We start from the raw sequence: 12670 nt of genomic DNA, 5'->3' as shown, positions 1-12670 counted from the left end.
AGGTGGATGGGCAACCACTGGAGTTTCTTGAGGGGAAACATGGTTTGAACGTTTTTGAAGGAATATGATCCAGGCAGCAGAATGAAGCATGGATTGGAGTGGGGAGAGACAGGAGGCAGGGAGGTCAGCAAGGAGGCTGATACAATCAAGGCAAGATAGGATAAGTGCTTGCATTAATGTGGTAGCAGTTTGGACCGAGAGGAAGGGGCCGATTTTGGCGATGTTGTGAAGGTAGAAGGGACAGAATTTAGCGTGGCTTGAAATTATGGGTTGAGTGAGAGAGAGGAGTCAAGGATAATGCCAAGGTTACGGGCTTGTACATTCATTCTGTCATTCAAACACATTTATTAAGTGCTTACTGTGTGCAGAGGACAGCACTAAGTGCTTGGGAAAGAACAATGCAATGATAAACAGTGACATTCCCTCCCCACAACGAGCTCGCAGTCTAGAGGGAGGAGACAGGCATCAATACAAATAAATAAAATTATAGATTTATATCCATAAGTGCTGTGGGGCTGCTGGGAGGGGGAAAGAGCAAAGGGGGCCAGTCAGGGCAAAGCAGAAGGGAGTGGGAGATGAGGGAAAGTGGAGCTTAGTCTGGGAAGACCTCTTGGAGGACATGTGCCCTCAATAAGACTTTGAAGTGGGGGAGAGTGATTGTCTGGCAGATTTGATGAGGAAGGCCAGAGGCAGGATGTGGGCCATGGGTCGGCAGTGAGATGGGCGAGATAGAGGCACAGTTAGAAGGCTAGCACCAGAGGAGCACAAAGTATGTGGGCTGGGTTGTTACAAGGAGAGAAGTGCCCTACTGAGAGCTCACCTACTCCAGGAGGCCTTCCCAGACTGAGCCCCTTCCTTCCTCTCCCCCTCGTCCCCCTCTCCATCACCCCCATCTTATCTCCTTCCCTTCCCCACTGCACCTGTATATATGTATATATGTTTGTACATATTTATTACTCTATTTATTTATTTATTTATTTTACTTGTACATATCTATTCTATTTATTTTATTTTGTTAGTATGTTTGGTTTTGTTCTCTGTCTCCCCCTTTTAGACTGTGAGCCCACTGTTGGGTAGGGACTGTCTCTATATGTTGCCAACTTGTACTTCCCAAGCGCTTAGTACAGTTCTCTGCACACAGTAAGCACTCAATAAATAGGATTGATGATGATGAGAAGTGAGGTGAGGTAGGAAGGAGCAAGGTGATGGAGTGCTTTAAAGCCAACGGTGAGGAGTTTTTGTTTGATACAGAGGTGGATAGGCAACCACTGAAGATTTTTGAGGAGGGGGGTAAAATATCCTGAACATTTTTGTAGAAAGATAATCCGGGCAGAGGAATGAAGTATGGACTTGAGTGGGGAGAGATCGGAGGTTGGGAGGTCACCAAAGAGGCTTCTGCAGTAATATACGCGGGATGGGATGACTGATTTTATTAACATGGTAGCAGTTTGGATGGAGAGGAAAGGGCAGATTTTAGCGATGTGAAGTTGCGACCGACAGAAATTGGTGATGGATTGAATATGTGGGTTGAATGAGACAGAGGAGTCAAAGATAACACAAAGGTTACCGGCTTGGGCTTGTGAGATGAGAAGGATGGTGGTGCCGTCTACAGTGATGGGAAAGTCAGGGAGAGGACAGGGTTTGGGTGGAATGATAAGGAGCTCTGTTTTGGACATGTTAAGTTTGAGGTGATGGGAGGACATCCCAATAGAGATGTCCTGAAGGCTGAACGAGATGTGAGCCTGGAAAGAGGGAGAGAGATTGGGGAGGAGATGTAGATTTGGGTAACATCTGCATAGAGATGGTAGTTGAAGCCATGGGAGCAAATGAGTTTTCCAAGGGAATGAGTGAGACAGGAAGGATGGTGTGCTGTCTACAGTGACGGAAAAATGAGTAGGAGGGCAGGGTTTGGATGGGAAGGTAAATTCAGTTTTAGCCATATTAAGTTTGAGGTGATAGGAGGACATCCAAGTAGTGATGTCTTGAACGTAGGAGGAAATGCAAGACTTCAGAGAGGGAGAAAGATCAGAGATGGAGATACAGATTTGGGTATCTTCAGCATAGATGTGATAGTTGATAGCACAGTGATAGCACTATGTCTCAGTGCTTAGTAGAGTGCTCGGGACACAGTTAAGTGCTTATAAATATGAACCCTATTACTACTAATTAGCTGGTGTGTATCTGCTCTCTCTCTCTATTACTCTCAATCAAATCTAAACAATTCTTCAAAGCACTCTATTACCTTGTCCCCTCATGCCTCACCTTGCTACTCTCCTACTACACCCCAGCCCACACACTTTGTTCCTCTAATGCCAACCTTCTCACTGTACCTCCATCTCATCTATCTCAACGCCAACCTCTCACCCACATCCTGCCTCTGGCTTGGAATGCCCTCCCTCCTCATATCCAACCAATTACTCTCCCCCTCCCTTCAAAAACTTACTGAAAGCACATCTCCTCCAAGAGGCTTACCCTAAGCCCTCCTTTCCTCTTCTCCCACTCCCTCCTGCATCACCTAGACTTGCTCCCTTTATTCATCCCCCCACTCAGCCCCACAGCACTTAATAATAATAACAATAATAATGATGGCATTTATTGAGTGCTCACTAGGTGCAAAGCACTGTTTTAAGCACTGGGGAGGTTACAAAGTGATTAGGTTGTCCCATGTGGGCTCACAGTCTTAATCCCCATTTTACAGATGAGGGAACTGAGACCCAGAGAAGTTAAGTGACTTGCCCAAGGTCACACAGCTGACAAGTGGCAGAGGTGGAATTTGAACCCATGACCTCTGCAATTTATATTAATGCCTGTCACCCCCGCCCCAACAGTAAGCTCATTGTGGGCAGGGAATGTGTCTGTTATACTGCTATATTGTACTCTCCCAAATGCTTAGTACAGTGCCCTGCACACAGTAAATTCTCAATAAATATGATTGACTGTCTGACTTCATCTCAAATACAACCAGATTTTTTACGCCAAAGAATACTGAGCCCAGCAGACAACTTACTGGGTTCCCCCGGCACATCATAATCCACCTCTTCGCCATCAACGTGGAGCTCCTGGGGATCCAGGTTTTCTATTATATGGCTCATGTCGGCGGCGACTTTCTTCAGCGTGGAGGTGTCTAATCTTTGTTCATTTTTCAGCGCCATCTTAACGGGCTAGAGCCCTGGATCTGGGCAAGAAGACAACAGTTCAGGTGCTTTCATTATTATCGTGCTGGCCCCCCAAAATAATGAGTCATGATGATCGACCCCACGGCTCTTCCGAATATATCCTCATACTCTCCCATTGCTCTCATCTATAATCTATATTGTATTCTCTCAAGTGCTCTGCACACAGTAAGTGCTCAATACAATTTCTTCCTTCATTCATTCAATCATATTTATTAAGCCTTTACTGTGCACAGAGCACTGTACTAAGCATTTGGGAGAGTATGACACAACAATAAGCAGACACAATCCCTGCCCACAACGAGCTTACAGTCTGGAGCTTCTAGACTGTCTCTATATGTTGCCAATTTGTACTTCCCAAGCGCTTAGTACAGTGCTCTGTACACAGTAAGCACTCAATAAATACAACTGATTGATTGGAAGGGGAGACATACATTAATATAAATAAATTACAGCTAATTGGTTACTTTAACATGTTTCTTCCTCACTAGACTGTAAATTATTTGTGGGCAGGGACTACTGCTGACTCTGCTGTCTCTGTGAGAAGCAGTGTGGCTTAGTGGAAAGATCCTGGACTTGGGAGTCAGAGGTCCCGGGTTCTAATCCCAGCTCCACCACTTGTCAATTGTGTGACTTTGGGCAAGTCAATTCACTTCTCTGTGCCTCAGTTACCTCATCTGTAAAATGGGGATTAAGACCGTGAGCCCCACATGGGACAACCTGATTACCTTGCATCTACCCCAGTGCTTAGAACAGTGCTTGGCACATAGTAAGCACTTAACAAATACCATCATTACTATTATTATTATTATCATTATTACTCTCCAAGCATTTAGGACAGTGCTTCATGCATGGAAGTGCTCAGTAAATACCACTGATGGATTAAATTCATATTTTAAAGAGAAATGACCATGAGTGGTGGAGTGAAGGCAAAGAGGGAAAGGCCTAGGAAACTTGCCTTTAAACAGGATGGAAAAGAACACTATTAAAAACACATGGAGTGACCGTTATAGCTTGCAAACTCATTTCATGCAAATTAGAGGGAGGTAAACAGAATGAGTGAGGAACATTGAACTTCTTGGAAATGACTTTCGGTATGTGAAACTGAAATAGGTGATGATGCTTAAAATGTAGCCAAGAAAAATAATGAATTTCTGATATTTCTTTAGTGTGATTATCCAAGGGACGAGCTTTCAAAGAAGCTTTATGGCATTTCCCAAGAAACTTGATGGACAAAACTTTTTGATGTTTTCTCGGGCATTAAATGTTCAATAAATGCAACTGATTGATTGATCAATCAAAACTTTTCAATTTTATTTGTAAGAAATACTCTATGAAGCATGGAGATACTCCCTCTCCCCTTCATGTTGTCTATGCACTTATACCTATACCCTTTGAGCACTTCATATTTACGCCACTCTCAGCCTCACAGCACCATGATGATCCAAGCACTTATCCTATCCCACCTTGATTAATGCTGATCATCCAGGTTCCTGACTCTCCCCATTCCAATCCATCTCTATCTGTTGCCGAATTGTACTTTCCAAGCGCTTAGTACAGTTCTCTGCACATGGTAGGTGCTCAATAAATATGAATGAATTGAATGAATGAAAGAACTTCACTCTACTGCCCGGATCATTTTCCTAAAAAATGTTCAGTCCATGTTTCCCCACTGAAGAACCCCCAGTGGTTGCCCATCCACTTCTGCATCAACAGAAATTCCTTATCTTTGGCTTTAGAGCACTTAATCAGCTTGCCCCATCCCACCTCACCAATCTCCTACAACAGCCCAGACCGCACACTCTGCTCCTCTATGGCCAGCTTACTCACTGTACACTAATCTTGCCTATCTCACCACCAACCCCTTTCCCACATCCTCCCCCTAGCCTGGAACTCCCTCCCTCTCCCTATATGTCAGACCACCACTTTCTCCACCTTCAAACCATTCCCATCTTCTCCAAGAGGCCTTTCCCAATTAAACCCTATTTTCCCTGGCTCTCTCTCTCTTCTGTGCCATCTATGTACTGGGATATGTGACCTTTGGACTTTGATATCTATCCCACTCCCAACCCTACAGCACTATGTACATATCTTTAAATTATATATTATAAATTATGCATTAATTCAAGTTAATGTCTGTCTCCCCCTCTAGACTGTAAGTTTGTTATGAGTAGGGAATGTTTCTGTTAATTCTGTTGTACTGTATTCTCTCAGTCAGTACAGTGCTCTGCACATAGTAAGCACTCAATAAATATGATGATTGATTAACTGACTTAAGCTTATGCCTAAAATTTATTTATTTACATTAATGTCTGTCTTCCCCTTTAGCCTGTAAGCTAGTTGTGGGCAGGGAACATTCTTCCACTCTATTGCACTGTCCTCTCCCAAACATTTAATACAGTGCTCTTCACGTATTAAATGCTCAAAAAATATCACTGATTGACTGATGGAGTATTTAGGGTGGTTGAGTTGTACAGAACATGCTTTCTTTGGAGTAGGGACAAAATGAGCTGAATATAGTAATCTAGATGAATTTTATATAAAGGTTTCACTGTAATCGAAAGGATCTTAATTTGCAGTAACATTTACAAACACAGGCATTTCAGATAATTGGATATGACATTCAACAGCCCTTTAAATGAACTGGCTGAATTTCATTCAGGCACCTAATAATACAAGTCATGGCATATTATAAGTATCCAAGCTGGAAGACTTTATTTTATTTTTCAGTTTAGAAAGAGAGTTCCTGCCTCCTCAGCTAACTCTGATGACAACAGTGACCACCGAATGATTTACTAATATGGAGTGAACTGAGATTTAGTGACATTTTTTGAGTGCTTACTAAGCCAGGCTAAGAAACCGGGGGAGGGGTGAGGGGTGTCAATCAATTAATCAATTATATTTAACTGGGTATTGCCTGTGCACAGAGCACTGAACTAGATGCTTGGGAGAGTACAATACTGTGGTAGACACAATCCCCCCTACAACTCAGTAGCTTCGGGAGGGAAAAGGAATATGAGATTCCTTCTTTATATTTCACTAAACTCTGGTTATAAATTCAATGAATGCCCTGTACTGAAGGGAATTATACTATGTTAATGATCTGGTCTTATGGCGATTCTGAGTAAAGTATCCAGATTTAGGAGATAATGAACTTCTAGAGATCATTGATTGTTTCGAAATGGTCCTGTTCCTAAGAAATGTTTTCCCACAGGAGCGGATTCATTTCCGTTCCACCTATAATGAATTGTGAATAGAAAGCTTCATTTGTTCTCCTCCGTTGCAGATAATACATCTACAAGAACAACTATGACCTAAGAAAATCCACATAGGTGAGAAGCAGCATGTTCTAGTGGGGAGCATGAGCCAGGATGTCAGAAGGATCTGGGTTCTAATCCTGCCTATGCTGTGTGATCTTGGGCATTGTCGCTTCACTTCTCTGTGTGTCATTTACCTCATCTGTAAAATGGAGATTAAGATTGTAAGCCCCATGTGAGACAAGGACTGTATCTAACCTGATTAGTTTTTATTCATTCATTCATTCATTCATTCATTCATCCAATTATATTTATTGAGTGCTTACTGTGTGCAAAGTGCTGTACTAAGCACTTGGGAAGTACAAATTGGCAACATATAGAGACGGTTCCTACCCAACATCGGGTTCACAGTCTAGAAGGATGTTTAAGTAGACTCACACAATTAAGCAACTTTCTTACCAAAATCTTATCCTTTTCCATACAGGCACAGATTTCCTGCACGATCTTCTCCTAACTTTAAATCAGTCTCTATGTCCACTCAAGTAGTAGTAGAAATGATAATGATAATAATAATAATAATAACTACCACTTTGGTATTTTTAAGCACTTACTATAAACCCAACACTGTGCGTCTCTCATTCATTCATTCAATCGTATTTACTGAGCACTTACTGTGTGCAGAGCACTGTACTAAGCACTTGAGAAGTACAAATCGGCAACATATAGAGACAGTCCCTACCCAACATCGGGCTCACAGTCTAGAAGGGGGAGACAGACATCAAAAGAAAACAAGTAGACAGGCGTCAATGCCATCAGAATAAATAGAATTATGGCTATATACACATCATTAATAAAATAGAGTAGTAAATATGTACAAGTAAAATAAATAGAGCAATAAATCTGTACAAATATATACAAGTGCTGTGGGGACAGGAAAGGGGTAGGGCAGAGGTAAGCAGGGGGGTGCGATGGGGAGGGGAGGAGGAGAGGTAAAAGGGGGGGCTCAGTCTGGGAAGGCCTCCTGGAGGAGGTGAGCTCTCAGTAGGGCTTTGAAGGGAGGAAGAGAGCTAGCTTGGCGGATGTGTGGAGGGAGGGTATTCCAGGCCGGGGGAGGACGTGGGCCGGGGGTCGATGGTGGGACAGGCGAGAACGAGGCCCGGTGAGGAGGTGAGCGGCAGCAGAGGAGCGGAGGGTGCGGGCTGGGCTGGAGAAGGAGAGAAGGGAGGTGAGGTAGGAGGGGGCGAGGTGATGGACAGCCTTGAAGCCAAGAGTGAGGAATTTTTGCTTGATTCGAAGGTTGATAGGCAACCACTGGAGATTTCTGAGGAGGGGAGTGATGTGCCCAGGGTGTTTCTGTATAAAGATAATCCGGGCAGCAGAGTGAAGTATAGACTCTCCTTCCTCCTTTCTTCCTCCATTCTTACACTGATCCTTGGGGATTTCAATATCTACGTGGATGCTCCTGACGACTCTTCCACTACGCACTTTCTATCATTTCTCAACTCCACACCGACTTCCTGCTCCACCCCAGCTCTCCCACTCACCAACTACCTCACCTGGCTACTCTCCTACTGAAACCCAGTCTGCACACTTTGCTCTTCCAATGCCAATCTACTTATTCATTCTCCTCAATCTTGTCTATCTCACTGTTAACCTCCTCACCCATGTCCTACCTCTGGCCTGAAACATCTGCCCTTTTCATATCTGACTCTGCAGACAGTAAGCACTCAATAAAAACTACTGAATGAATTAATGACTCTCCCCACCTTCAAAGCCTTACTGAAGGCACATCTTCTCCAAGAAGCCTTCCCTAAATCCTCCTTTCCTCTTTCCCACTCTCTTCTGTATCACCCTGACTTTCTCCTTTTACTCACCACCCCACCACCCAGCCCCACAGCACTTACGTATATACCCATAACTAATTTATATTTATTTATTTATATTAATGACTGTCTCCTCCTCTATTCTGTTAGGTCTTTGTGGACATGGAATGTGTTGGCTATATTGCTCTGTTGTACTTTCCCAAGCACTTAGTACTCTTCACTCTGCTGAATGGATTATCTTTCTACATGAACGTTCTGGGAACGTCACACCCCTCCTCAAAAATCTCCAGTGGTTGCCCATCAACCTTCAAATCAAGCAAAAAATCCTCACTCTTGGCTTCAAAGCCCTCCATCCCCTCGCCTCCTCCTACCTCACTTCCCTTCTCTTCTTCTCCATCCCAGCCGGCACCCTCCGCTCCTCTGCCACCACTAACCTCCTCATGGTGCCTCATTCTCGCCTGTCCCACCGTCGACCCCTGGCCCACCTCCTACCTCTGGCCTGGAATGCCCTCCCTCCTCAAATCCACCAAACAATCAAACTTCCCCCCTTCAAAGCCCTACTGAAAGCTCACCTCCTCCTGGAGGCCTTCCCACCAGACTAAGCCCTCCTTTTCCTCTGCTCCCCCTCTCCTCCCCATCACCCTGACTCACTTCCTTTGCTCTAACCCCCACAGCCCCATAGCACTTGTGTATATATGTACATATTTCTAATTCTATTTACTTATATTAATGATGTGTATATATCTACAGTTCTATTTATTTGATGCTATTGATGCCTGTTTGTTTGTTTTGATGTCTGTCTCCCTCCTTCTAGACTATGAGCTCATTGTGGGCAGGGATTGTCTCTGTTGTTGAAATGAACTTTCCAAGCACTTAGTACAGTGCTCTGCACACAGTAAGCACTAAATAAATACGATTGAATTCATTCATTTATTCAATTGTATTTATTGAGCACTTACAGTGAGTGAATGAATGAGAACACTCAACCTAAACAACTCAACTTGAGGTTTAATGATTGTTTCTTTTTAAATTGGGGCTAAATTGAGTTACATTTTAAAAATTCGAAGAATCCTTCCTTGATGCTGAGAAAATCATCCGTGGTAACTGCCATCTTCCCTCCCACCATCGAGTTTCCATGTTCCCGGCATGCTCGGTGCACACTAGGTCAAGGATAAAAACTGCTCCTCACTCTCTCAGATGACGCCATTACCGCTAAGAAGAGCAATGTGATAACTGCCGCCTTTCTTCCCACCGCTGAGGTTCTCTACTCCCCGTGTGCTCCATGTGCAGAGTGCTGGGGATAAAAGCTGTTCCCTCAAGCCCTCAATCAATCAATTGTATTTATTGAGCGCTTACTGTGTGCAGAGCACTGTACTAAGTGCTTGGGAAGTACAAGTTGGCAACATATAGAGATGGTCCCTACCCAACAGTGGGCTCACAGTCTAGAAGGGGGAGACAGAGAACAAAACAAAACATATTAACAAAATAAAATAAATAGAACAGATACGTACAAGTAAAATAGAGTAATAAATACGTACAAACGTATATACATATATACAGGTGCTGTGGGGAAGGGAAGGAGATAAGGTGGGGGGGATGGAGAGGGGGAGGAGGGGGAGATGAAGGAGGGGGCTCAGTCTGGGAAGGCCTCCTGGAGACCAGACCACTGGTCTCCAGGACCAGGACCCTCAGACCACTTCATCACTGCTGAGAAGAGCACTGTGATAACTGCCACCTTCCTTCCTACCACCGAGGTTCCCTGCTCCCTGCATGTTCTGTGTGCAAAGGACTGCGGGTAAAAATGGCTCCCTCATGCTCTAAGACCCCTCCATTACCAAGAAGAGCACTGTGGTAAATGCCACGTTCCCTCCCACCACTGAGGTTCTGTACGCCCAGCATACCCCGTGTGTACTGTGTCGGAGATAAATGCTGTTCCCTTACACTCTCAGACTCCTCCACTGCCACCAAGGAGAGCACTGTCGTAACTGCCGCCTTCCTTCCCACTACTCATGTTCCCAGTATGTTCCATGCAGGACCAGGGATAAAAACTGCTCCTGCCACACCCAACAGTGTGCAGCCTCCACAAAACCCTGGGAACACTGATGGTTACAAGTATGTCCTGAACTCCGAGTCCGAAGGAGCCTGAAATTCTGTTCCTTGAGCCACGGCACCTACTGCTTTCGTTTTTATTTCATGTACGTCTGGGTTGTGTTTTAATGGACCCTCATTTCCCCCTCTTCCACTCCCTGCATCACCCTCGCACTTGGATTTGCACCCTTTATTCACCCCTCCCTCAGCCCCACATACACATAGCCGTAATTTATTGATTTATATTGATGTCTGTCTCCCCCGTTAGACTATAAGCTGATTGCGGGCAAGGAACATGCCTACCAACTCTGTGATATGGTACCCCCCAGGGGCTTAGAACAGAGCTTTACACACAGTAAGCAGAGAAGCAGAGAGAAGCAGCGTGGCTCAGTGGAAAGAGCCTGGGCTTGGGAGTCAGAGGTCGTGGGTTCTAATCCCATGAAAGTGCGGGATTTGCTCATTCATTCAATCGTATATTACATATTTACTATTCTATTTATTTTATTTTGTTAATATGTTTTGTTTTATTGTCTGTCTCCACCTTCCAGACTGTGAGCCCGCTGTTGGGTAGGGACTGGCTCTATATGTTCCCCCTCTCCCCCATCTCCATGCCCCCAGCCTTACCTCTTTCCCCTCCCTACAGCATATGTATATATGTATATATGTTTGTACGTATTTATTACTCTATTTATTTTACTTGTACATATTTATTCTATTTATTTTATTTTGTTAATATGTTTTGTTTTGTTGTCTGTCTCCCCCTTGTAGACTGTGAGCCTACTGTTGGGTAGGGACCGGCTCTATATGTTGCCAACTTGTACTTCCCAAGCGCTTAGTACAGTGCTGTGCACACAGAAAGTGCTCAATAAATATGATTGAATGAATGAATGAATGAATCCCAGCTCCACCACATGTCTGCTGTGTGACCTTGGGCAAGTCACTTAACTTCTCTGTGCCTCAGTTCCCTCATCTGTAAAATGGGGATTAAGGCTGTGAGCCCCACCTGGGACAACCTGATCACCCTGTATCTACCCCAGTGCTTAGAACAGTGCTTGGCACAGAGTAAGCAGACAACAAATACCAACATTATTATTATTATTAAGCGCTCAGTAAATACAACTGATGAATTGATTCCTGATGCATCTAGCTCCAGTCTCCCCTCCCACTTATACTCTTAGATTGTGTTCCCCACCAAGGGACAGGAACCGTGCCTAATTCCCATCTCCCGATGTTTGGAACATTGCTCTGCCTACAAAAACAACAATCTGAATATCTCTGGTTCTGTCTTATAATAATGGCATTTATTAAGCGCTTACTATGTGCAAAGCACTGTTCTAAGCGCTGGCGGAGATACAAGGTGATCAGATTGTCCCACAGGGGGCTCACAGTCTTCATCCCCATTTTACAGATGAGGGAACTGAGGCCCAGAGAAGTTAAATGACTTGCCCAAAGTCACACAGCTGACAAGTGGCGGAGCCGGGATTTGAACCCATGACCTCTGACTCCAAAGCCCGGGCTCTTTCCATTGAGCCACGCTGCTTAGGGGAACAGGTTTGGTCTGAGCGACTTGCTCCCTCTTTTTGTCCCCCTTCCCAGCCCTGTAGCACTTATGTACATATCTGTAATTTATTTATTTTCATTAATGTCTGTCTCCCCCCTCTAGACCGCAAGCTCGGTGTGGGCAGGGATTGTGTCTGGTATATTGTACTCTCCCAAGCACTTAATACAGTGCTCTGCCCACAGTAAGCGCTCAAGGAATACGGCTGACTGAGTGACTGACTATTAGTACTACCACGACAACAGAGCAGAGAGATGGAGTCACATTTGTAGGCTATTAATCAATCAATCAATCGTATTTATTGAGCACTTACTATGTGCAGAGCACTGTACTAAGCGCTATTAGCTTGCTCCGAAGCGAGGAGCAGACTCTCTGCTGGACCCCATTCACTCCACAGGGCAAGGGCCTTGGGCTTCGTGGGGGCTGATGAAAGAGAAGGAAAAACGGGCCCTTCAGATCCTCATCCTCCTAAAGCCAGTGGAAGGGGTGGTTAGGCTGGTGAGAGACTCTAGCCACTTCAAAGCAGCACCAAAGTAGCATCAGAAGCAGCATAGCATAGTGGCAGGAGCACGGGCTTGGGAGTAAGAGAACCTGGGTTCTAATCCCAGCTCTGCCACTTGTCTGCTGTGTGACCTAGGGCAAGTCGCTTCACTTCTCTGGGCCTCAGTTACCTCATCTGCAAAACGGGGATTAAGACTGTGAGCCCCACGTGGGACAACCTGATTACCTTGTATTTACCAGAGCTTAGAACAGTGCCTGGTAAATAGTGAG

At 44.6% G+C, this 12670-nt stretch overlaps 1 protein-coding gene across 5 annotated transcripts in view; it reads right to left on the bottom strand.

Moving 5' to 3' along the window:
* The window catches only part of PLD1 (phospholipase D1), a 279106-nt gene that overhangs the window by 155663 nt on the left and 110773 nt on the right, over positions 1-12670 (bottom strand). For all 5 annotated transcript variants that reach the window (XM_038748912.1, XM_038748905.1, XM_038748940.1 and 2 more), the window contains exon 2: positions 3008-3175. In XM_038748912.1, coding sequence (XP_038604840.1) covers positions 3008-3152 — 145 coding nt within the window. In that variant the 5' untranslated portion in view covers positions 3153-3175. The remainder of the gene's footprint in view (positions 1-3007; positions 3176-12670) is intronic.

This window comes from Tachyglossus aculeatus, chromosome 1 (assembly GCF_015852505.1).
Source record: "Tachyglossus aculeatus isolate mTacAcu1 chromosome 1, mTacAcu1.pri, whole genome shotgun sequence".
Classification (NCBI taxonomy): domain Eukaryota; kingdom Metazoa; phylum Chordata; class Mammalia; order Monotremata; family Tachyglossidae; genus Tachyglossus; species Tachyglossus aculeatus.
The sequence above is the reverse complement of the archived record's forward strand: the minus strand, read 5'-3'. Positions and strand labels throughout refer to the sequence as shown.